Source organism: Porites lutea, chromosome 7 (genome assembly GCF_958299795.1).
Source record: "Porites lutea chromosome 7, jaPorLute2.1, whole genome shotgun sequence".
NCBI lineage: Eukaryota > Metazoa > Cnidaria > Anthozoa > Scleractinia > Poritidae > Porites > Porites lutea.
In genome coordinates this window covers 22,163,178-22,189,249 of record NC_133207.1, presented here as the reverse complement: position 1 = coordinate 22,189,249, position 26,072 = coordinate 22,163,178, and the positions used below count along the sequence as shown (strand labels likewise).

The 26,072-nt window shown below is 39.8% G+C and overlaps 1 protein-coding gene across 1 annotated transcript in view; it reads right to left on the bottom strand.

Moving 5' to 3' along the window:
* LOC140944611 (anaphase-promoting complex subunit 1-like) overlaps positions 1-26,072 on the bottom strand; it is a 45,754-nt gene that overhangs the window by 2,828 nt on the left and 16,854 nt on the right. Inside the window, exons 21-57 of the mRNA XM_073393730.1 lie at positions 25,799-25,893; positions 25,134-25,219; positions 23,566-23,622; positions 23,404-23,488; positions 22,903-22,960; positions 22,459-22,505; positions 21,373-21,495; positions 21,083-21,150; positions 20,374-20,427; positions 19,116-19,222; positions 18,536-18,613; positions 18,355-18,444; positions 18,008-18,119; positions 17,787-17,927; positions 17,171-17,220; positions 16,199-16,383; positions 15,952-16,043; positions 15,633-15,719; positions 14,891-14,938; positions 13,683-13,765; positions 13,344-13,422; positions 12,612-12,686; positions 11,771-11,835; positions 11,059-11,149; positions 10,264-10,317; positions 9,812-9,868; positions 7,264-7,400; positions 6,095-6,181; positions 5,404-5,521; positions 5,087-5,164; positions 4,612-4,679; positions 3,930-4,005; positions 3,412-3,459; positions 3,118-3,204; positions 2,706-2,801; positions 1,279-1,392; positions 98-173 (exon numbers count right to left, since the gene is read on the bottom strand). Of these exons, the coding sequence (XP_073249831.1) occupies positions 98-173; positions 1,279-1,392; positions 2,706-2,801; positions 3,118-3,204; positions 3,412-3,459; positions 3,930-4,005; positions 4,612-4,679; positions 5,087-5,164; positions 5,404-5,521; positions 6,095-6,181; positions 7,264-7,400; positions 9,812-9,868; positions 10,264-10,317; positions 11,059-11,149; positions 11,771-11,835; positions 12,612-12,686; positions 13,344-13,422; positions 13,683-13,765; positions 14,891-14,938; positions 15,633-15,719; positions 15,952-16,043; positions 16,199-16,383; positions 17,171-17,220; positions 17,787-17,927; positions 18,008-18,119; positions 18,355-18,444; positions 18,536-18,613; positions 19,116-19,222; positions 20,374-20,427; positions 21,083-21,150; positions 21,373-21,495; positions 22,459-22,505; positions 22,903-22,960; positions 23,404-23,488; positions 23,566-23,622; positions 25,134-25,219; positions 25,799-25,893 (3,152 nt within the window). The remainder of the gene's footprint in view (positions 1-97; positions 174-1,278; positions 1,393-2,705; positions 2,802-3,117; positions 3,205-3,411; positions 3,460-3,929; positions 4,006-4,611; positions 4,680-5,086; positions 5,165-5,403; positions 5,522-6,094; positions 6,182-7,263; positions 7,401-9,811; positions 9,869-10,263; positions 10,318-11,058; positions 11,150-11,770; positions 11,836-12,611; positions 12,687-13,343; positions 13,423-13,682; positions 13,766-14,890; positions 14,939-15,632; positions 15,720-15,951; positions 16,044-16,198; positions 16,384-17,170; positions 17,221-17,786; positions 17,928-18,007; positions 18,120-18,354; positions 18,445-18,535; positions 18,614-19,115; positions 19,223-20,373; positions 20,428-21,082; positions 21,151-21,372; positions 21,496-22,458; positions 22,506-22,902; positions 22,961-23,403; positions 23,489-23,565; positions 23,623-25,133; positions 25,220-25,798; positions 25,894-26,072) is intronic.

Sequence of the window (26,072 nt, the reverse complement as noted above, 5' to 3'; positions counted from 1 at the left end):
ACTGTTTAACAAGGTTGCAAGACTTTCTTTATTTGAATCAAATGCCCACATAAAATTTCACTCTTCTAATTCGAAAATAGAGTAGTTTCAAACTTACTTTTCTTCATGAGGCGATCGATTGCATCCTCCAAATGAAATTTGTACTCGGTGATTAAATCCGCGTTAACGAGTGGCTTTTGGGAAGAAATTCGGGACATTTTTAACGTGACGAATGTATTTTATGGTGTACAGGACAGGGTTAGTTTTATGTTCAAATAGGCCATTTCCGAGTTCCCCCGGACTGCTGTTTCAAAACGAGGATATGTGCTCAGCCTTTGATACGGAAATCATTTTTCATTTTAATGCAAATAAAACTCATTTTCACAAGAAAGGTTGTGCACCTAGCCTCATTTCGAAAGTGAGGGTTTTTGGAACTCGGAAGTGGCCTATTCATTTGGTACGCGCCAGGAATTACTTTGAACAGCGGTGACAATCTCCTGACGGACGACAACAAGGCGATGGCGCCTAGTAGAGAATTGAGGAAGAGTTGAAACCACTGTCAAGTCTGAATATGTGTCAAGTTGTCACATAACAATCTGATGCCTCAGTTTATGAGCAAATTCATTTGTCATAATAGTACTCAAGAACACCCTTAAATTTTACAATCCGTTTAAGATTAGGGAAACTGTTCATTCCCAGTACCCCTCTCCTAACCCAAACATTTTTCTCTAAGGGCCTGTTTACATGGAGGTGGGGAACCCAGATAGGTGAGGTAACACGTGGCGGGTCACCCCACCTATCATGTAAACATGATCAAATTAAAATGAGAGATTATATGGACAAGCGGGTTACCTCACCTACCTGGGGTCCCCCACCTCCATGTAAACAGGCCCTACAGGTGCTTTCCATTTTGTCAGAACTGACCTGCCAGACCATTCGTAATTAGAATTTCACTTTTCATGAAAACTATCCAGCCAGATCAGTCAAATTCTAAATAGTATACACGAAGGAGGTGGTTTTTCAGCAAGAACCCTTTGGAAATAGTGGATTTCATTTGCTAACTGACCGGTAAGGCCAGCCAGTTCTGACAAATGGAAAGCGCCCACGTGAGAACTAAAAAAAAGTTACGCCCAGGTCTTCCTGTCCTTTAAAATGGATGCAAAAAGGCTCCAACAATCGTAGAATATTATATTTGGCTCGCGATTCACAAAAAATAAATAGTTTTAGTGTATCTACTTTACCTTCAATTTTTATTGAGTTTCCCAATAAGATATGAGAAATTAACGATATGTAACTAACCTTTCTGAGTAAGTTTCCGGAGATCCTTGGAAATGCATGTTTATAAAATGTTATAACCAACTTCATTTGCCACACCAAGCTCGACTCAGGTTTAAAATCCAAACTGTGAGTGATCTACAAGAGTGACAAACGGTAGGTTACAAAATATACGCTGTAAAAAGGGCAATTTTCTTGGTGTTGCGAATTGTGATTGACATGATGGAAAAGATATAAGGGATACCATAACTATTCTCGCACAACAAAAGTCTTAAAAATTATTTCCCGAAATACTACGAAAAACGGCCCCAGTGTTAAGTGAGACGTACCTTCTAACGAAAGGAAGTTGATTGTATTGAAATTAGAGCTCCTGAATTCTTTGCGAGAATTAAGCAATACTATAATAATTTTCCAGTAGGTTTTTTCCTCCTTGTTTGGCCCGGCCTGTTTTGGTCCAAATAGAGTAAGAATATGCAGCCAGATTTCCGAAGTCTGAGTAATCTTAAGCATTGCTTACTACAGTAGGATGATTGTACAAATACGCAACATATATTTTGACTTCACTTCATCTTTAGATTGCCTCGTGAGTCTGGCTCCTGATATGTAGTCTCGAATATGCAGCTGAGTTTTGTCTGGTATAGGCTTTTATTGTTGCTTAGGGGTGCGCAATGAGAGGAGGCGGAATTAATTCCCTGCGAACAAGTTCTCTAACTCTCCCTTTCTTTGCTCTTTACATTTGGCTCGGAGAGTAGGGGCTCGGAGCCCAAAAATTAACAAAAAAAGAACAAGGAGGTCTCTCTCCCCTACCCTTGTTCTTTTCCTCCGTACTTGTTCTCCCATTCGAGCCCAGAGATCACCGAAAGAGCTTGCACGCAAGGTTGCTTTGGGGGACGAATTTTGCCCCAGTTTCCTGTGCAAACTTGTAATAACCAATAAAAGAAGCGATAGCGTCCTCAAAACATTCCCGGAATCGTCCCGGAGTGCAATTCGACAACACACCGACCCAGTCTCACGCGAAACCACAAAATGGTCACTAGGCTGCCTCCACCGTCCCTTGGAAGCTACAGCTTAAGCAGCAACAACAGCAACTGCTTCGAAAACATCACTTAAAAATGAATTTGCGCCACCTCAAACTTAATCGCGCTTATTCCATCTCGTTTAATTCGTCAAATGTTGGCAAATTTTCTTTGGAGTTCAATTCTAAAGGACTGTATCAAAGTTCGAGAAAAGAAAACGAAAGTTGTTGTCTTGTGTTCTCGTCCTCGACAAAACGTGAAATTAGGCACTTTGCCGTTGTAGTAGTGCAACGACGGCTTAGAAATGTACAAAAAAGCGTGATGCACGTGCAAAGTTGTTGTTTTGCTAATCTAAGCCTATTGCTTTTTTGCCGGTCTCGTTGCCGTTGCCCTTGTCGTTGCTAAAGCTCCCTAATGACCAGCAAACTACATTACCTGCCACATGCGCAAAAGCGTTTTGAGCACGTCTGGCTTCTCTTCTGTGACGCTTTCCACCAGGGCAGACTCTATGAATGAACTTAATTTTTTTTCCTTGAGAGTAGAATTAAACAAATAACACTTCAATATACCTCACAAAAGGCGTTAACATTGACATTGGAATTGACCGAAAGGGACTGGGAAAACGCCGTACAGGGACTAGGCAATTTAACACTCAATTTCACAGAGAGCAACCCTCAGGGAATATTTGTAATAGTTAAATTATTCCTGTCTAAAATTCCTTCCTAAATCCTCCGTGTGTGTAGTAATATTCATCCTCTCCAAAATCGCATATCTCTTCGTCCTACTTTTACTGCACTAAAGCGATTAAATACTACCACTTTGCCGTGGCTGCTACTAAGGTACTTACTTTGTCACTTGAGATGTGTTTATTATCGAATAACTCGGCTAATGCGACAAGGTTTGGATCGGACGAAAAACTTCGCACGACTTCTTTCTAAAAACAAACAAACAAACAAATTTTAAAAGAATGCTGGGGGTAATTAATTCAAGGACTCCTTTTCAATATAGAGACAGTACAATGGATGGCGATATTTCTCAAAGAAGACATTAAGATACCAAGTTTAGCTATGTGAACTCTGCGAGATGTGCAGGGGAACTCTTATAACTTTCCAAAAACCTCTCGTTTTTTGAGACTTCTTACCTGTTCCGTTTGGGCGGAAAAGGTTTTTGCGAGGATGTTTCTGTGTCCCTGTTGAACAACAAAGGAAAATTACGTCAAAAGGGACGTTTACAAAAGTCCCGAACTAAGCAAAAAATCAAGCATCTATTGTCAGGCGTTAGGAAGAATGTGACCCATGTGAATCGCAGAAATTCCGGAAAAACATTGAGTCAACGTGAAGCGCGGGAAAACACAGAGTCAGCGTGAAACGCGAGAAAACAGAGTGAGCGAGAACCGCGGGAAAACATTCAACGCACGAGATTACAATCTGAGCTATGATTGGCTCATCGTTTCTTTTACTGGTCCAGCAGTGATTCCGTTTATCAGAATGAACCACAGGAAAACACTAATTCAGCGTGAAGCGCGGACAACCATTCAACGTACATGATTATTCTTTGAGCTATGATTGGCTCACCGTTTCCTTTAGTGGTCAAGTGGTGATTAATTTTACCTTATTTGTCAATACTGACAAACAGACATCATGAACTGTGACCACCAACCTTAGGATCGTCAGCGTAAGGTAAAAAACCTGTCCTTCTTTTCACGAATAACGTTCCCAGGTTGGATTTAATCAGGCTGGAATAAGTAAGAAAATTTTAATTGTCAAATTGTATAAGTCTGAGTGGCACTAAAAGGAGTATGCATAAGCGCGCTTGACATTGTCAAACACTTTCCTCGTGAGAAAATTTCTGTCTATTTTCATTGTATACGGAAGATTAGAAACAAACCTGCTTTATTTTTAATGATCGTTAATGTTTTCATTTAGCATGAAGTACTAATTACGGACACTGCTATTTTTGCATCCCCTGATGATAAAGACTCGCTATTTCTACGTGACGATCCATGCTACGCGTTAGTCTAGCTGTTCATTGCAGGACCAGGGCAGTAACTTTCTCCTCAGAAATGTTACGACCTTCAACAAACTTTGCTAACGACTGATTATGTTTAATTAAATAAGTTAGACAAAATGAAAAGCAAAAAAAGGGAACTGACCGTCTGGTTTTAACACCCGATTCAAGTGATCCTTAACGTGTGGTTCTATTTGCACTTTTTTTGATGTCGGCACAAATCAGTAAGCAGCTTTTAGAGAGGAAACAATTTTAAATGGTGTTCAAGTAAACTGCTTTAAAACATGTTTAACTTCAGGTCTACGCTACAAGGAGGAAAAATAGTCCACCTTACCATGTACTACCTTTGTCTTCTGTAAAATCTATTGTAACAGGCCAGTAGCGGACACTAGCGACACGAACCTACGATAGAAAACCAGGGTTATTCTACAAATTTCAGTTGAGTTTTCCAGGCGTCTTCCGACTATTTGTTGGATAAGTAGGCTAGTTATTGCTCGCCACGCCCGGGCCACAAGCTAGCAAGGACGAAGGCGAGGAAATATCTAAACGCATAAGGGCAAATCGTTTTAGTGTGCTTTCCATTTGCTAGAACCGACCGGCCAGACCATTCCCGTCGCAATGAAAATTTCCCTTTTAATCAAAACTCTCCAGCCAGATCAGTCAAATCCTAAATAGTATGCACGAAGGAAAAGGCCTATTTCATTTTCAAACTGACTGGTCGGGCGATGGTCCGGCCGGCCAGTTCTAACAAATAGAAAGCGCCCTTAGAATCCTACAATGCAATAATTAATTCTTGCCAATTCACTTACCTTTTTTATAAGCTGAAGTTCGGGAAGAATGCAAGGCGCCGTCATTTTTAAACTGGCCTCGGGGTAAAACTGAGTTTCCTGCAAGAGAAACGAAATATACTCTCGACCTTTGTAAACCAGCAATTGAAAACAATCACCAAAACAACAATACCAGTCTTGCTCCCAGAAGTCGCGTTACGCTTGTCCAGCGGACGGGAAAAGGGGAACCTGTTGCCCCTCCACTGGACAACGGTAACGCGGATTCTGGCAAAAAGACTGCAACAATACAATTGAAAAAGGCTTCCTCTACGCACACGAAAAAAAAGCTGATTGCCAACCTTTAGGGTGACCTCAAGAGGAACGTAGCAGGCCTTCTTTGTGTCAACTTCACGCGGTACAAGGACTCGAGGCTCTGCAGCCAAGACGTACAAATGTCGAAATGCTTGAAGATGGTATCTAAAGAAATAACATGTGATCAATGAAGCCCTGTAAGACCTAAATTTCTCACCGTCAAGGGCAGAATCCCGGATAAGCCAAATTTTTCAGATGACTGCAACGATTATAACTAACAGTCATACAACCAGCTGTGAGTTTTACCCGCAAGCCTCAGGGTGCTGGAAAATGCGCGTGAAATTATTTCTCATTTTCACTTAACAATTTGTTTACACATATATATGATGTTATGTGACTGGAATTTCATCTCTAACAGCGCACGGTCTCATTGGTTACTCTGAGGTCACATGGCATCGCTGAACAAAACTGTTTCCCGCCAAAAGTGTATGTGTGGGCAACAATGAATATTCTCTGACGTCAGAGGTTAACCAGAAGTGATAACAGTTCACTGTTTAATACGCATGAATATTGACCGGTCGCTGAAAATTAATTAGTTCATAAATTTGTACATAAAGAAGTTTTTCTTTATGGGAAATATAAGTAATAACAGCACACTTAAGAGAACTAGTTAATTTTCATTCCCTCGGGACCAGGCATCAGTTGTTATTTCGTAAATTGCCTGTGGTTAATTGTTACCTGTTATCAGTGCTTGAGATTGGGAATCTTGGATAAAATGCACAAACTAATGCGGCAATTGCCGGTCCACTGGTGCTGAGAGTGAACCTAGACGAAAAATCCAAGAAAGAAGAAAAATGAAACGAAGTGCCGCATTCCACTGGGAGCACAACTCTTGTCCATACAAACGGGGCCGAAATACGGTGGTGTATGAGCATCGCGTGGAAGCACACGAAAACGTTTCGGACTTTACCCCTTTAAAAAGGTAAGTTCATTGCAGCAAAGGGAACCCAGACTCAACAGCCCAATGGAAGCCAAATTAACTGTATGGATTTGTATGAGAATTTATCGTAAGATCGATAAAACGGTTAAAATGCACACAGCAGTCATTAAAGTGTACATACTTGTTGTTTTTTTCACTGTTTCCGGCCTATAAACGCCAATTTAGGAAGTTTTGATGTTTTGTCTTCTCACCTACTAAGAAGAAGACAAGGGAAAACTCGGCTGTCCTACGCTACCCGAAGAAAAAGCTCCAAAACCTAGCTTCAGTCCACTCCAATCGCTCCGAAACTTCGCTTGAGCACAGACCGAAGTTTCTCCTTCCTTGAAAAGGTCAATTTAGTTCCAGATATCGGGCCATGGCCTCCAAAGGACGAGAAATGTGACAAAAAATTTGAACTTAGCGCTTCCGTGGATACGCTCTTCTTCGGAGTGTACTACCGATGGCCGTTGCTCGGCTCTTGGCTTAGCTGCCACGCCGCGCGTTCAATATACCAATACAAACCAAATTCACAGGGGTACCCAGAGAACTCTTTCGTTTTACAAAGGAAGGGCGGGTAAAACACGGGTCCCTGTCTAGAGGGCCAGAAACAGTAAGAAAACAGCACAGTGACGTCTCTTTATGAGGTATGTACACTTGAATGGCTGTTTAATTGCATTTAAACCCTTTTATCGATCTTACGATAAATTCCAATACAAAGCCATATAATTCGTAGTCCAGTAGGTTGTGAGTCGGCCCCCTGTGATTGCAGTTATAGAGGCAACTTTTGCAATTGCGAAATGAGAGCCTGAAAAAAAATCAGGCTTGTGCGCGAAACGAACCCATGGCCTCCGCGATACCGGTTCAGTGCTCTAACCAATACGGATGATGGTACCCGACAAACAAACGCGAAAGAAAAAAATTTCCACACCTTCCACCTCCAAGGAACAGAAGACCAACAGCCATGTGAACAGCCATGTGGCTTCCATATGGAACATCCGGGGAATGTCTCTTACGCAGCTGTCGAGCAATCCTGAGTACATCAAGGTTCCCAGTTCCCGCCATTACCTAACAACAGACAGCGGAATTTTATTTCCTATAGAGTGGAAGCCCTCTTAAGGGTTGATATCCAGTGTCGCGTTATTTTTACGTGCGTACTTGCGTAAAATTTACGTTCGCAAATGAAATAGAGGCAATTCATGAAAGGTCGCTCGAAAAGTGTAAAAGTTGAACCGCGCTCAACTTCTCGTTAAAGCTCAGCACTTTTTGTCTTTCCTCTATTCTATTTACGTGATTAAAATCTACGCGTGTTAACGTGCATAGCCAAAAACGAGTCCGTGGAAATCAACCCTAACGGACACTCTCGTAAGCGGACAGCTCTACTTACGGCCACCCTCACAAAACCGCGTTTTACTCAACCCCCATTTCAGCATACAAACTCTGTATTTTTACATTTTCGTAAGCGGCCAGCTCCAGTTACGGACACCTTTTTCGTCTTCTGAGAGTTTCCTCTTACGAGAGCTCTCGTCCATAGTTGCCATGGCACCAAGCGCACGTTTATTATGTATTTCCAATCATAATATAGCGGTGGTTAGCTCGAAAGCTAAGCTCCTCTGACCACCGACCCGTACACTTCTACCAAAGCCATTAATTTTCTTTTTTTTTTCCTTCTTCTTCTACTTTATTAGTGTATTCTTACTTTACTATATATAATGTTAATATTTGCTGCGCAGCGACCGAAGGGAGTGAGCAGCAACATAATCAGGATTTAAAGAAAATATATAAGGGGCGACGAATTCTCGAATTCATCACTTTTTACCACAATGCATTGCATTTAACCACATTTTTTACCACAATGCATTGCATTTAACCAGAGTGCATTGCGCCACGAACAACTCAAATAAAAACACGGGGAAGTTCGGTGGGTGAGAGAGTGCATCGTTCGCTGCTCAGACTTAGAGTTTTCTTTGTGGCAAATTTTCTACAGCACGGTTACAAGTCTTACCAAATTTTAAGACACGCAGGAGTCTTTCAGATGAGTACGATGGTTAACTTGGGGATTGGATTTCAATTCAAGAGCCTTTGACTCGTCCAGGTTTTAAACCTGACGAGAAGATGAGCATTTGCTCTTCGACTCCGCAACACGGGGGATATACAAATTCCAGCTTGCTAGAAGGTGATGTGAAAGTGAGAAAATGTCATGCAATGCTATTCTTAAGAAACTGTATGAGCCGAAAATGGATGTGATTTTGACCATTCGCTTCAAAATAACAGCGGAAATCGAGATAACAAAACATATGTTTTGTGTCCTACTTTGCAGACGAGGACGTGTATCGGCGTTTTGAAAAGCATAATTACGTTCTTTCATTCATTCATTGCCATGGAATATGCGTTTACATTGTTTTTTCACTGTTAATAGCTCGGTTAATGCGGCTGGCGATCATCTTGCCGGCGGAAGTTTCATGGAAAAGGAATAAAATGAAAGACTTTTCCTAACGATTTTGTAATCAGCCTCTGTGGTGATGTGGTTAGGTGTAGTCGCGTCGAGTCGAAGGTGCCGGGTTCGAGCTCTACCCAATTATTAATTGCTTTTTTTTTTTCTGTTTTTTGTGTTGTTGTTTTCTATAAATATCTAGCTAAATAACGGTTACTTAATAAAGTGCAACAAACAGCAAGAAAAGTATTGTGTTTCCAGAGAAAATATCGTGCACCGCATATTAAATATATGGATAAACAATCTGATTTTCTATTATTTCCTACAATTTACTGTGCGAAAACCACAGTTGATAACCACTTGATCATTTTCTAAACAATGTTCCCACGAGTTCTTTCTATAGACTGATAGTAATTATTCTAGTACTTTCCAACATGTAAATAGGACATTCAATGTCATTTTTGATTCTTTTAAGTCTCACTGCCTAACTAATGCCAGTATCAACAGAATGTGCCGCAGCATTACTATCTTTTAGATACCCTAGTTTATAAAGTGTGAATAATAAAATTGAATTGAATTGAATTGACGGCATTTAATATAACAGGCTAAAACAAGGTACAAGACCGAGCAGGGCTCGGAAAAAATGAATTCTAGCTTGTCCTTTGGGCAAGAAGCTTTCACACGTTTGAACTTGGTGGAGCTAACTTTGAGCAAAGAGGATACTAGCTTCTTCCATAGTTATTAAAGTGGAATGGTTATGAAACCCGTTAGACTCTTTTGTTATATGTTTTTGTTAGCTTTTTTGGACCTGACCGTGCACAACGTTCAATAGCATTCCTATCATTTTGAACTTACTGATCAGTAGAAACATGGTATTAATTTATTTATTCAAAATTTGAGAACAAAAAAACAAGGATTGTGCACCGTCAGGGAGCTTCCAACATAATTACAGCACCGTTGTTTTCAACTTTGATATTTGTCGGCTTTCACAACCATCTCTTCATCTCCTCTAATAATCATAGTTCTTCTGAGTTGAAAAACATACCATAGTAAGCGACAGAAGAATGGTATCAAGACAAGTTTCCACGGTGGGTTTACCAGCCTATCAAACGTAAAAAAAAAACAGCGTTAAATTAAACCTGGGAATAACTGAAAAGGATTTTTTCCTTTTTGAATAATTTTTGGAAGGTCTTTGAAAATGATGTCAAACTTGGGACCGTGCATAGTAATAGCACAAATTCGTCGGGAAAGAATAAACAAATAAATACATAAATAAATAAATAAACAAACAAAAAAATAAATGAATATATAAAGATTTACAGGTAGCATATCCCAAAGTGGTTCTTCATCTACAATGGCGAGATTCAACAACAAACTTGACCCACGCAATGTCGTCGCCTCAAGCATTCGAACCCCTTACCCGGGTCACACTGATGGGAGGCGAGTGCTGTGAAGAGCACATCCTTCGGAAAAAGAAAAATCTAAGCTTAAATGTACCTGTTCCACAGCAGCACTAGTCAACATTTCTTTGCAGTATTTGGTATAGTGCATCTGGAAAACAAAGAGAACAGCTGTAAGCTTAGTTTTCAGTTGAGCAAGACTTATTCATGCCTGTAATACATTTGTATCTAAACAGACTTGATTTGTAACGTAATGACGCGCTACAATTGTATACAATCAAAATAACTGATCTTAACTTCAAAGGAGGTCAAACGAACTTGGGACACATCCTTCTGATCGGCTTTGGGCTCATCCCTTCATCCCCCGAACCACCCCGCCCCCCACCTCCATAAGCAACACATTTACAAACATTTTAGTCAAAATTCAACATTGTTTGGGGTGGGAGGGGAAGGTCATAAGTTAATAATAAATACTAATATCACAGGAGAGGTCCTAACACGTTTGACCTCCATTGTTGCTTGCACACACAAGAGCTGATGTGACGAGATAAGTGTAAGGGTTAGTCTACGTGTAGCCGCACCCTCCCCCCGACGAAGGAAACTCCCTATCTCCGTTTTTCCTTCGTCGGGGGGAGGGTGCAGCTACACGTAAGATATGTAAGGGTGCTCAAAAAACGTACTGAAGAACTGAAGAATACCAGTACGGAGTGGTTAAGCTCCTGCAGGCATGCGAACAATTGATTGACTTTTCGCAAGCTGCCAACATTATTTTTCCATTGCAATGTTCACTTATATTCATTGAACCATTCTTTGGCACATTCTATTTGGTGAAATAAAGATGCATGCATTGGTATTTGTATGACAGAAAGTACAGCAAAGCAAATAATGATACCAGACAGTTGAAAGCTTGAAGATTCGCTGAACCTGCAAATCTCAGCCCCATAGCCATGCAACAGCCAGCGATAATGTTGACCTTTGCTTGACTGAAAGAAACAAACACATTTGCATTTGATGCTGAGTGATTTCACTGTCTAGAGTCTAACTCGAAAACCATACGGTTTATTTAGGCCCCAGGTATTTCTTTACTTCTTTTTCCTATACATTTTGTTCAAATTAAACCTTTACATTTAACGCTTGTTTGCTTATTAACATGCTCTTTTTCACACTTTCTTTTTCTATATACATCCACGAACCAAGTTAATTTCTTATCTTTTGATAATGATGATAACGCCATCAAAACGTCAAGTTTCTTTCATATCGTTTATTTTTTATTAGGATACATTTTTTTATAATAAACTGTTGTTGCAATGGTTGAAAAAGCTAGAAATCACGATTGAAATACAAAAAACTGACAGGTAAATATTACCAAAAGAAGTGATGTTCGCGCAATTCAACAAGCTTCTTTGTATGAGAGTGCATAGTCGAAAGTAAAAGAAATAATGTCAAAAAAAATTAGAACAGCTGTGAAATAGAGACACAAGGCATCAAGTACTGCTACTGGTCTTTAAAACTTTATAAGCAATTCGTTCTCACTTGATAAGACCTATCAGAACGAGAACTACCATTATTTTCTACTGTTCTGTTACAATGTTTGATGAACTAACCTGAGACTTTCAACGTCGATGTCAGCATCTTTAGGCTCGATAGTAGAGTCATAGTGTTGAACAATCTTTAAAACAACAAAAGTAAAGCTTTACTTACAGCTCTTATTAAACTTCTACTAACAATATCACTGTACAATCAAACATACAGCCCACGCCAGAGCAAAAAAGGAAATCTGCCTTGACATTCACGTCACTACGACATGAAAAATATACGTAATGCAAAATCTAATTCAACTCGTTGTTATCTATTTTAAGATTTTTCTATTGATATAGGATTTCCTTTTTCCTCTGCTAAAGCTGACAACGACAAGAGATGTTTCATTTTCGTAGGAATAATGCACTTTTTCAAGTACGTTAGTTTGAAATAAAATCAAGTGTATCTATGTTTTGCATAAGCACACGTAGAACCTGTAGTTTGCAATGAACAGCCCAAGTTTTTGAGATTTTTTGAATCGTTTCTTTTCCGCCTTTACTGCTGTTGCGACATTTTCTGTTAAAATGGTGTTAGACAATGTTAAAGCGAAAACGCCGTTTGCATATGCGACTAAACATTTTCTGCAGCGCATATTAATATCCTCATATTCCATGACTTTCCATAATCTTTTTCATGACCTTTTTAAGTTTTCCATGACCTTAAGGTTAGCTGTCACCTTCAAAAATTTTCAAAACTTTCCTTATTTTAGGGTATTTTTTGACCTCGCACAGTTCAACAGGCACAAAATTTGGTGTCCATCAAAATGTGCGCCGGTTTTCGCGCTGTTTTACTTCTCGTCTCTATGTATTACAGTACATTGCCCTAGCTTTGACATCTGCAGTAACTAATCGTTAGATATAAGCTTACAGCGGGGATGTGGCTTTCCACCCAGTCTGTGGAGGGGTAAATGTGGTCCCACATTATAAGGCCTCTACTTAAAAGCTGAAAAAAAAACAAACAAACAAACAACAAAACAAACAAAATCGTCTGTCAACCTCAGCTAACTATAAAACCACTTATTATTCATTCAAAATATTTCTCCGTTTTTGATTGGTTAAAATCTCACGCATCATAACCAGCTACTGTCGACCAAATTTGGAAGAATTTTGCAATATGTGAGTAATGACGTCAATTGTCAATTATGGAGATCGGATCTCTCCATACTTCTTGAGATGATACTCAGCCTCATTCAATAATAACTTGCTAACTATCATTGGAAACTTCTATCGTTGATCGTCAGAAGGGTAGCTATTTCTGGTGGAAAACGTTCGCGATGGAATTGTAAAGAAAAAAGAATAGTCCAACAAATGAGTGAGGACAGAGTGGCAGGTTGCAGTGTTTTGCACTCTTAGCTGCTGTTTCTGTGGGTTAATAACAGGAAGAGAGTCAGGACTGGACAGTTGGATTGTTCGTGACTTTTGATAAGAGTTGGTTTGGCACACATTTATTTGGAAGCCTGGCTAAGACGATCAGTAATGTTACAAGAAATATGCAGCTCCTGACTTCGTTGTTGACTGTGATTGCCAGGATATCGGGCAATTCTCAAGAAAAAAAAACGAAGGAAAACTAATTTCCTTTCAACGCAGCAAATCACTTTACCCGAAGAAGAAGAAAGTCGGGACGAATGAAATCCAGCAAGAACTGGGTGTCAGGAGCATCAAGCCAGGCTGCTACAGATCTGAAAAAAAAAAAGCAGGATAAACCAAAATTACAGAAGTTCTTGCATACGTCTGGTGGCTATATTTGAAAAAGTTTAACATCTCTAGTGTTTTCTAGGTGTTTCTAACAGCTGACGAAGTGCAATTCAAACGAGAGGAGTTTTAAACCTATTTAGGGTACTGCGAGGCTTAGTCACACTCGCGCCGTGAATTCAACTGAAATCAAGGTCAAACATAACTATGTACTCTGCGCCATGTGGTTCACTGATTGAGTACATACGAGTTATTGGTCTTCATAAACATTAATCCTAGAGCGAGAGTGGCGCCTGGTCCAGTAACATTTACATTCACACTGTCGCCTTCCTGTAGAAAAAAAATACTGCATGAGAAAAGAGATCTCGAGAGCTTTATTTTATTGAGTATTGCCAAAGTGAATAAAAGGTTTTTACACAGTTCAACCAAAAGGGGAAGGGGGGCCGGGGGGTGAAAGCCCTTGCAAAAGCTAGCCTATGATGTAAGCTTTTAATGATAGCGCGCAGGGTGCAAAAGATGTAGGTTGAGTCACCAGCCTTGGGTATCTCGGTGCGCCCGCAGTACTTCTCACCCGACGGTTGGGCGCACGCGCATAGCTTGGTGGGGAGTACCGGGAAGTACCGCAGGCGCATCGAGATACCCAAAGCTGGAGAGTGAGCCTAGACGGGACACACACTTACGACGTAAGCATGAAAGCGAGGTCTAAAAACTACATAGCAATCATAATTAATTGTATGAAGTGGAAGACGCGCACCCTACAACAACGACAAAAAAATAGTTCTCACAAACGCCGCGCTGTTGCGCTTTGTAATAATCGTTCCGATAATAGGAAAGACTTGACGTTTCATGTATTTTCGAAGGGTCCTTGCTGAATGTTAGTTTCGCCACCGTCCACTTTCCAACGCTAGTTCATTTACTATAACTGCTTCAGGGATATCTTTCGGGGATACTTTTTTATCTCTAAACGCCGAATCGTTTTTGTTTTGGCCGCCCTACTTACTTTTTTTCAAGTTTGCGTGAAATCTGGTGGCCCATAGGCCTCGCTTTCATGCTTACGTAGTAAGTGTGTATGTCGCCGACACATCTTCGGCCGAAGCCACGAGGGGCCGGTCACTAACCTATAAGACTTGACCGAAAATAACCATTGTTCTTTTTATCCCTTTCAGATAAGGAAGAGTCGTAGTCGTAGTGGTCTGACTTCTATGGGACGTAACAGAACCTTTCAATTCACGTGCACTTTAGAGCTAAGTCATAGTCTACGACTTCGTGAAGTATCAACTGCGTCATAAGCTGTCTGGCTTTGTCTCCTAAAATTATACCTGAAAAACTTTGAGGGTGTGGTCAAATAAGTTTACACTGATTGTACTTTGCAGAATCAGTTCTTAACGACAAATCAGTTCCCGTTTACTTTGGGTTATAAGAGCGATGTATATTGTCTATAAAAAAATGGTTTACCTTTATTTGATAACTAGGAGATTTAAACTTCTCTTTCTGAGTTCCAGTCTACAAAGAAATAAGTTGTACATTTAGGCAATTACAAAAGTGGAAAATAACGACATAAAACTATAACGATTTTTGCGTGGTGCTGTTTATTATACTGCACAGGGTGGTTAAAAAAATTTGAGTCTACGGCTAAAACTCTAAGTTATGACTCTTCACCACTTTACAAACGAGAAGGAAACTGGGCCGAGTTAGCTTTCTCAATGACTTCTGAGATTGCTACTGGGGAAAGGGCCAGTCAGCTATTGGCCAATAGGAAACTGGGCCGAGTTAGCTTTCGCAATGACTTCTAGGATCGCTACTGGGGAGGCGCCAGTCAGCTATTGGCCAATAGGAAACTGGGCCGAGTTAGCTTTCGCAATGACTTCTGGGATCGTTACTGGGGACTTACCTGTCAGCTATTGGCCAAAAGGAAACTGGGCCAAGTTAGCTTTCGCAATGACTTCTGGGATCGTTACTGGGGAGGCGCCAGTCACCTATTGGCCATTTTTTTTCTTGTCCCCATTAACGGTCCCAGCAGTCTTTGCAAAAGTTAACTCGCCCCAGTTTCCTTCTTATTTCTGAAGTGGCAAATGCTACTGAACAGACTTTCCAGTCCTACTGTTGATTATGCTTATTATACTTCAAATAATTAAGTTTAAGGCTGAACTAAACCACTCAGACTGTAGCGCAGATGATCAGATGATTAAAAGCCAACCTGAGGTTTAGTTTGTCCGCCAACCATGTAGTGGTAAAGCTGATCTGCGATCTTCAAATCTGCTACGCTTGCTGCTTCGTTACCATGCTTAAGGAAGAATAAAAACATAAAATAAATAAATAAATAAATAAGCAGAAAAACAAATGAACTGTTCCCACGCTCAATATTAAAAGCTTCTTATTTTCAGTGTCTTTAATAAATAGAGTCTATAATCAAAACCGAGACATTCAAAGTTTGGTCATGAAAGCACAAAACGCACGTGAAATTATTCCCTAATTTCACTCGTCACCATTTGACTACACATACTAACAACGGTTACCTCTAACATGACTAGACCCAGCGCAAGGCCTGCCGCAAGTGAGTAGGATTCTCTATTGACAGCATTCTCCATTTCCGGGCCAGGCGGTCTGCCTAAAAATAATTTGAAATAATTTAAATCTAACACTGAAGTTCTTGACTTTTAGTTTATTGCTACAACGCGACTTGCGCCCCCCACACAACTTATCTCCCTTAAGTGATAAACCACTCTGTCATAATGAATGATAATCGCACAAATTCAGACTAACCGATCTCTGACAGCAGCACTTCAGCCATTCTACGCTGTGCAGTTCCTTGGTAAAGAAGACCAACTCCTAATATGGCAGCCACCTGAGCTGAATGTGGCAGATCAAGTTCTGCCGATGTTGGTGGTAGCAGAGCGTCAATATGAATGCTTAGCATTTTGGTGGTGGTCACGTCCATAGTGCCACGTCTGAAAGTGAAAGATGATACAGATACTACAATAAACGTCCAGCATAGAATCTTTAGGTGTGGCGTCAGAAAAAAGATTAAATTTGTGAAATTATGGGGTTTTGGGGTTATTATGAGAGAGCAACACCCAAAAGGCGTACCTGCCAAAACTTAGCATTCCAGGGCACATTGTCTTTGAGATATCAGTCAAGTTCTGATGACTCCATACAAATCGTTCTAAATTTGACTCAGTTCATAACATTAGGAACCGAGTCAAATTTAGAGGGATTTGTATGGAGTTATCAGAGCAAAACGGGACTAGTATCTCTGAAACAATTTGCTCCACAATGCTACTTTTTGGCAAGTAGGCCTTTCAGATGTTGTTCTTTCAAAATATGTCTTTCAAAGTGACCTTTTTACGGTCGGTTATCGCACTAAGGAGGACAAAATGTAAACGTTCAGCATCAACGCGCATTGTGAGGGCGACCAGGCCTTGGTGCTATCCAGGAAAATGAAAGAAGGTAATGCCTATCGTTAGTGAAGGTGCGCTTGACATTTTTGAACCGCACGTAACACTTGTGGAGGTAGCATTCTGCAACAGTCTACGTTTTGGCGACGTGACACCATAACATAGGTTTTCAAAAAATATGTTCACAAGTAATACTTTGGGAAATGTAGATACCCTTCCTGCACATGCAGGGCGCTATGCAAATTGGCTCTCTTGTTCCTATCTGGGTCCATGTTTGAACATATTAAATACAGAGTCCTCTTTCACCAATCACCTTAAGGCCAGCTGTTAAAATACTTACTTTGAAGCTGCTGCACCAAGCAGTAGACCCACTGTGGTCAACTCATGTCCCTGGGTTAATACAGAGAAAGAATAATACGTTTATAAGAGAACACGTCATTTCTACTGCAATAGTTTCTAACCTTACAAAGGTAATCGTGTCAGACATGGGTGAAACTCAACAATGGTGACCCGGGCTCAATATCCGACGTCGACACCATGTGTGATTATAGTCTGTTGTTGGCTATGGCTCTTGCTCCGAATGGCTTTCTGGTTATACTCCAGATTTCTTCTTTTCATAATGTCTAATATTTTCAGATTCCAATTAGATTCGGAATGGTAAAGAAGAACTGCTTTATGGAGATTCTACCACCAGATAGATCGTCATGTGTTTTTATTCCTGTTTACTCATTCATGCAATTAAAGAGAAAACAACTTAATGTTACTTCACGAGGTTACAAGACTGCTCAATGCACGTACATACCCAGCGAAATACAAACTGAGACGTACAAAATAAGTGACAGTTACTCGTATTTCACCAATGATCGCTTGGTGCGTGAAGCTCCAGTAACTGTCGCTTATTTTTTATGCCATAATTTGTAATTAATATGTATTCATATATATGTATTGTATTGTACCTTACACAAGTAATCATGTAAATTCATATACGATAAGCTGTTGAGGTGGCCACTAAGGCCGAGAGCCATGAGAAAACCCGCATGCTCTTCTGTTAACTGGTTGTTTCTTGGTTTGTTATAAACTATCCACGTACTGTCGATCTGTACAAGAAACCAAAATGCTTTCGTTATAATGAAGATGAATTGGAATACGCTACTGACTCATCACTTCCTTGATATACCTTTGATATTCCTTGTGCGATCCTGAGACCCGCTGCCACTCCATTGTGAAACAAAGGCCACACTTTCATATCCATGGGTGTTTCCACATGTTCTAAACCAACTGACGTGTTCCTAATAAAGGTGGAGACTATTTAGTACAGTGGAAGCAGAGAATTTCTTGATTCCAATGTGATTTTAGAATCGAACAAGCTTGGCATTGCTCCTTCAAAACCCCTCTGCGCTCGATTTTGAAACTCGGTTGTGGAAATAACAGTAGAAACGCAAACGCAAGTTTGCATTTTTCAATATTACAATTTCGTGTAAACACAGCAAGAGCATTAAGGCCCTATTAGCCCGATCTTCTTACCTTGGAGGCGCCCGTCCTGTTAGATCTAGTGGTGGAATAGGAAGGGTTTCTGTTAACACAGGATGAGAGGTGGCCATGGTGAACATGCCCCTAGGAAATGAAATAAAACGCGAAACAAGCTCGTACCTGCACCCCTCCTCTATAGGCCAAAGGCAAAACACTTTTGAAATCATATTCATACCTTCCTACTGGTAAAGCCATTGTTCTCTTACACATCATAAGTAGACGAGTCTCTTGTTCCTGGATAAAGTCATGGTCGCTAAAACACACATCGAATGCTTTTAGTGGATATTTTCTGGCTGCTGTAAATTTAGCCAGGGGAAGGCGAAGTTCCCGTTAATAAAAAGGCATCCACTAAAGTTGAGCCTCGATCAATTGAAAACTAGTATCCTGTCAGCGGAGAACTACAAAAACGTAACCTCATGGGTCGACACCTGAGCCTGCAACACGATCATGTGATACTGGTCAGCGGATACCCTGCTTTGACAGCTGATCACAACATGTAGGTGCAATATCAGGTAGCAGGCTCCCACACTGGCTAGAAAGTTTGACATTTAACGTTGGTTTTCCTGTGGAGCGGACGGACGGGCGGTCGGGCGGATGACGCTAACGTAATTACCAAAATTTCTCGGATGGATGGATTTTCTTAGGAATGGGGTTCCCCTCGCGCGCGAGTGAAGCTCTGCTAGTACGTACGGCCCTGGAAAAATTAGGATACTCCACTTTCAAGTCCAGGATCAAAGGAATATCGAAAGACATACCTGACTTCAGGCTTTTGCACAACACTGACAGTTAGAGGTTTGGACGACTGCAGTATTCTCTTTATTTCTTCAACTCTCAGGTCTTTGCCAAAGCGTAGGCTTAGAATCTGGAAAAAGAAAACGCTAATAAAGCCCTTCAAGAAATAGTGCAAATTTTAGATCAGGTTTTTCCCACCCCATCGGCAAACGTAATGACGTAAGGTGTCAAGATCCTTTAAGAGTTAAGGGAGTGACATAACAGTGATAAGGTAGACAGACTTGGATGGACTAGAAAAAGTATAGGTCAATTGAGTTCAGATGATTCAGTAATTGTCATACGAAGAAGTAGATGCATGGACCGTTGATCTACCGACTAAGTTAAAACAGATGGAGAAGGGCTGCCCCTTTGAAGTTTTTAACCATAAAAAAGAGACGGAGAGCTAAAAGGGAGTGCGCCATTCTTCTTTTCCTCTTCAGAGTACCTACATGAATATGGAAATATATATGGTGGTAGTAGTGGTAGTGCTGGTGGTGGTAGTTTTAGTGGTAGTGGTGGCGGTGGTGGTGGTGGTAGTAGTAGTGAACTCTATTAGCGTGTCAAGAATCTCTAGCGCATAGCACTAACTGGTGACACAAAAAAATGACATAGATAAAAATTAAATATTAAAAAAGTGTTAAAATAATGTTAAGATAGAAATGCAAATAGTAAAAACTAGGGAGGTTAAAAATCTAAACCTCTTTACACGTGAAAAGATGTATGCATATCAGCCTCCTCCTAAGGCGCTTCGTTTTTCGCATGGCAGAGGCGAGCGCGAAACGAGTGACTGGTGATGAACCGCAGGGGACCATGGGAAGGGTACACACGGCAGGCGAAGCGCCCGTCTCGCAAGTTGTCTCCTTCCCGCCTTCCTTTGCGCGCACATTTTTATAAAGAGAGACGTCTGGGTACGAGGCAGTATGCATATGATAACAGGCCATCTTAATGAATACTTTCCATATTTAATCGAATTAAAACGAGGCAGATTGAAATCCGAATTGCTTCCTGTCACTGTTTGCTTTCGGCGTGGTTCAATTTTATCCTTGGTTAAAATTTTATTCTCCTTTGTTTCAAGGTCATTACCAAACATTACCATACCCAAAAACAAAGTATAAAATTTAAACCTAGGATGAAATTAAAAACCACAATATAAACTTACAAGTATATAACTATACAAGTATAAGAATATAAGTATAGAAAGATAATATCTACTTAGGTTAAGAATACTGGCTCAAAACTAACCTCGTCATCTAAATTAAATCCATCATCTATTTCTCCTTCTTTCAAAGTAGCTTTCTTTGAAAAATAATTAGCAAATTAAAAACAACAACACCAGCAACAGCTACAACATACAGCTAAAACAATCAGGACATGACTGTTAAAAGAAAGGCTACTTGTTGATCAAACCAACAAAAAGAAAAGTCTTCTAACTGAAACTACCAACTTGCAACCAATAGCGACAATAGATTAGAAGAGAAAACATTGTGTCCCAGCCAAAGAACAATCGGATTCATTTTTGCAAAATACGGACACGCGTTGAGAAATATCATCAGTCAAACGCCACTCAGATGAAGATGAGCAGTTACCAAAACCTTTCTATACCTTTTTGGCCATTTTGAGGATGCGCTTGAGAGACTGGGTCGATAATGTCTCGAATTGCACTGTGGTACTGTTTTGGGGGACGAATTTTGCACACAGTTTCCTGCGCAACTTCGAAATAGCCAATAATGGAAGCCATAGCGTTCCAAAAACAATCCCATGATGCTGCTATTTCCGTGACACAAAACAGACCCAGTCTCACGCTGAACTTCAGAAGAGTTGAAGAACGTAAGTGAAAAACCTCCAGTTAGGTAAGCTGAAGCAACAAAGTATATTTAATAAAAGGCCCATCATTAAGAATTATCGGCTCAAAGCTTTTGCTCCAATCAAAGGTAAACAGTAGCATACTTACTTTTAGCGGCCCGTGAGGGTGTAATTTCTTCTTTTCGGTTTGCAGCATGGAGGCGAGATCTTCACGTCCTAAAAGGCAGAGACGCGACTCCTAAGCTGGCGAACTAAGTGTCCTAAAACATCCTCTTCTTTCACCTGGAATTGGGCGTTAACCCTTACCCTTACAATATAATAATTAGAAACATCACTGCAGAAAACTAGTTCATTTCCACACTTTACGAACGCAATTGGCCGTACATTCAGTCGTTACCAAGTCTATATGAAAAAAGATTACCGTCTGAGTGTACTCACCAATAAGCCGGTATGCCTCGGGTGGAAGAGTAAGGGATGGATCCGCGGCAGTCTGGTGAAGAGCTTCCTTGATAGGCATAGCCACTCCAAATGGTAACCGCTCCAGGTCATTACTGGTCAAACCTAACAATAGGTTGGCCAATAAGATACTGTTACTCCTCAAGGAAAATTCAAGCTCTTAACAAACTGTTCGATCAAAACCGTTACAGTTACCAGACTGAGCAACAAGGTATAAATGTGAAAAAGAGAACTATTGCGAGGTATAGCTACACTTTAAGTCAAGAGGGCCAATACAGCTGAAGACCAACCCAACCTTTATTGCATAAAACACATGCGAGTATTGTCTATGCCACTTTATACAATGATTTAAACGCTGCGCGCGCTGTGATTGGTCGCTGCCCATGATCTATAAGAGTACAGATACAAGGATGACGTCACTTGTTTTTCTTTGTTTTGTTTAAAATGGCGCGCGGCCTTGAAAATGTTTGTGAGAATATTTCGGATTAAGCAAGTGAAAGCCTCGAAAAAAGTTTAGCAGGAGCTATTCACAAAAAAGGAAAATGGAGAAACAGAGACAAAAAGAGTTCTTGACATCTTGAGAATGCCTAAACAGCGGGAAATTTTCACATCAGTTGCTATCGAGTGTCAAAGCTACGAGAGACTACTCGCAGTTTTGCGAAATATTTTCACGATTATTCTGCTTTGTGTAAGTGAAGGCGTCGAAAAACTTTTCGGAGAAACTGTATACAAGTAAGACAAAGAAGAAAAGAAGAAGCAGAGGCGAACAGTAGTGTTTGGGACTTAAAATAAACCTAAACTAGCAAAAATCCTCGAACAGTCAAGCAGTACCAGAAAAATAGGTGCATTTGTTTTTTTCACGTCTTCAAAGTATAGCACAAATAGATTCCATCACTTCTTGGTTTTTACCACATTTTGCCGTCATCTGTGACCTATTACTGAACAGACGCAAGGCTACATGGAATCTATTTGTTAAGGAACGAAGGGATGCAAGCCCATGGCAGGGTTATCTTCTTAAATCAATCGCTACCAGAGTACATGTACAAGACAACATAATAACGTGCTCACCATTCTCAGCTAAAAAGGCAACAACTTTTTCAATTGTAGAATCAAAACTAGGGAGAAAATGCATTGTTACAGAAGCGATTACTCGTCAAACAAGTTAAAATAGTAAACATCCTTAGAGATAGTTGATATAAACATTGCGTCAATTCATAGATGCAGTTTGAGAGTTTTCTATTTCAGCAACTGTTAGTTACATTAACCCTTTTACCCTTAAGAGTGATCAACAATTCACACAGACGTGACACTGTTCTATCACGGATATAAGTTGTCAGATTAACGGAAATGATCACCAAGTAAGAAAGGGCCATAAAATTTTGCATCAGTACCGTATATTCATGCTGATATTATTATCTTCCGGGTGTAAAAACAACTCGGTAAACTAAGATGTTTCGTTAAGTGCACAACAAAAAAAGATCGGAGCGACAAGACTACATACTGGTATCTTACCAATTTAATTTATCCTGCAATTTGACAACCGAGTCCTTGAACATGCAGTCCACGTCTTCTGTAAAATGAAAACTCTATGTTATGGTAGAAGTATAGGAGGGATGTTTACTCCACTTTTTTGGGCAGGAATTTTGATTAACTTGGGCAGGAATACATTAACGCCAATGACGTCATAACCCTTTGTCTTGATCTCATGAATAAAATGCGCAGGAATCTCATAAAGATTCACTACTCACTTCTTATTGTTAAGCATGCTTCGTCTCTAAATTAAAAAGGAAAAATTTCTAAAACAATAAGCACAGAGAAACAATGGGTGTTCACCTTCTTCCGCTTCAAGAGCGGTTTCCGTATACAAGTTTAAGAAAAGCGTATTTTCATTATTAGGGAAAGTTTAAAACGAACTTGATTGCCTGTTATTTACCTTCATTACACCCATGCACTTAGTGTCTTTTTATACCTAAAACGTTTTGCAATACTGAAAAACAACTATACACACTTTACCTGAACTTGAGACACATTTGAAAAGTCTGTCAACATCTGTAACTGCTTCACTTCCATCCTCCATGGGAACAAACAACGAATAAAGCTTTGAAAAAAAGAGAATAACAGTTAATTTTATGCTAACCATACAATACCTAAATGTTGGAAACACCACAAGCTTACCATAATAACGTTAAATATTCTTTTCGTAGCCCCTGGCAGCAGATAAAAAGGTCCATTCTAAAAGGGACAAATGACATCAAATGAGGTTATCGGACATTGAAATAAGGTGGATGTAATAAGACAAACCATTATTTGCACATGGTATTTCTGCAGGTAAAAGAAAAACTATGCTACCATGTTTGTATATCGAAAAAGGCGAAGCCAAGGGCTACATTAAGATTCCACGGAAGCAAAATTAACTGTTACCCTTGGAACCAGAAATTTAGTGTTGGTTAACATGAGGCAAGTAGCGTCTCGCAGGAAACAACTGATTGAATGTGCCTAATAGCACTAATGAAAGTCGATATCCTTAAGGAGCTCATCTTTTTTATTTCTTTATTTTCCACTTTATTCAAGTACTACTCGCAATACACATACAATAAACAATATTGCAATAAAGACAAATTATAGTTAAACATGCATAATGAGGGCAGCAGATTTGTCAGTTTACTGTTTAGCGTTACCCTCTTTAAATAAAATAGAAACATGCGTACATCAGACATACACAAATTAACAAAAGTTAAGAGATCATCTTTTGGATACAACTGTTTGAGGGAAGTGAATATTTCAGGAACTACATGAAAATGTAGGCTTCCGACAAGGGTTTATCACTGTGGGTATAAGAGTGCAAATGTGAAGCGAAAAAATTATCATAAATTATACACAGGACATGAATTCATGCGCGGGAAGATGGGGGTGCATTTGTTAGCCCAAACGCAAATGGTACTTTGTTAAAGCATAGCACACTGAAAAAAAAAATAAGATAAACCGACAGGGTTATCATAACAAGTCTAAGGATCATGAAAAAGCGTCTGCAAATGTGAAACTAAAAAGAATATCGTGGGACATAAATTCGTCTGCTGGAAGCAGTGGGTGCCCTTGTTAGCCCAAAGGGTACTCAGTTGAAGCATGGCCCATAATATGAAAAGAAAGAATGGAAATAATAATAATAATAATTTTTAATAATAATAATAATAATTTTTAACAATAATAATAATAATAAAAATAATAATAGACAACACGTTTTACATCGTCGATGATTTGGGTCGACAATAAAATGGTTAAGTCTTCACTTAAAAAACAGTGCCAGGCAGGCAGTTTTAATGACAGAATGGCAATTGTTCTCTCTTTACCCCTTTTATCCTTAGTTATAAGATACTGTAAATTATTTTGATTTTTTTATCTCTTTTACTGTATGCATTGTATTCAAATAATTTGGTTAAATGTTATGTTAGAAAAGCCTTTTTAGTTATTCTGTGAATATTTCAAGTGAGTTAGATAAAGATTGACTTGACTAACACCATCTATTGAAATGAGCTGGGTGCATTGGTTCGACCAAATGGCAATCAAGTCGTGCACACTTCCACACCTAAGTGATGGTACAAGGCAATGCATTGCACGGCAATTACTCTTGGGCACCCAAAAGCTAATGTCAATAACTTAAATTTACTTTTTTCGGAGATATAGTAGCAGGGGACTAAAAACGTTCCCTCAAACTTTTTTTACGTCAACTCTCTCATTTGTCTTACCTGGTGACCACTAAGATGTCTATACAGCCACTGCATAATGCTTGGAGGCTCTTCACACAAAGGAACAAAGCATTCCTTTGATTTTTCTGAAACAGAAACTCTATTACTAAAAAATCCTGAATTATTTTCTTTGAACAAGAAAATACAAATGAACATTAACGGAGTTTTTCATTTTAGCATTAATGCATCGAAAATCTCTTTTTCAACTCCCTTAACCAGAACTTCTAGAATAATGAAAAAACGCTGTTGAAAGGGTAAGTCAATGTCTCAACAAAACAACTGACAGATTATGAAGTCCCTTACCCTTAAGGGATGGGGAGAGCACTTAAGGGACGTTTGGGTGAGAGTGTGCCACCAAGCCTTTAAACCATGACTGTCTTCAAGGCAAATACGCTCATATTGCTACTCTGTTTCGTGAATCTTATTCATTTCATTTCGAATACAGAATCAAGTACTTCTCTCTGCTAAAAGAACATTCATGTACACCTTGTTTATGGCGTCTGGTCCATAAAGTCAAAAATGGCGCTAGAATTGAAATTATATGCCCTGATTAAGAATCAATACCATGAGAACCATACGCTATCTGGTTTGGCCAGATAAGAGAGTGCCCTCCCCACCTCCTTACTCCCAGCAAGGGCCTAAAGGTAACTACCAACTAAGTTCACCCTTTGTCATTGGAGAAGGAACGTCCCAGGAACCATCAAAGAGATCAGGAAAATCTCTGTAGTAGTACTCAACGTACAAATGCCAGCCAAGGTCACTAAAACATAACACAAGGAAGGAAACTTTTCATTAATTTTCTTTTTGTGCGACTAGAGCGAAACCTATTCTCAGCGGAACTCATATTACGAGAACACAAGCAGGAGAAAGTCTCACAGTTTTTTTTATATATATTTCTGTAAAATGAAAATGTGGTTAGTACCCACCCATGCTAAGCAA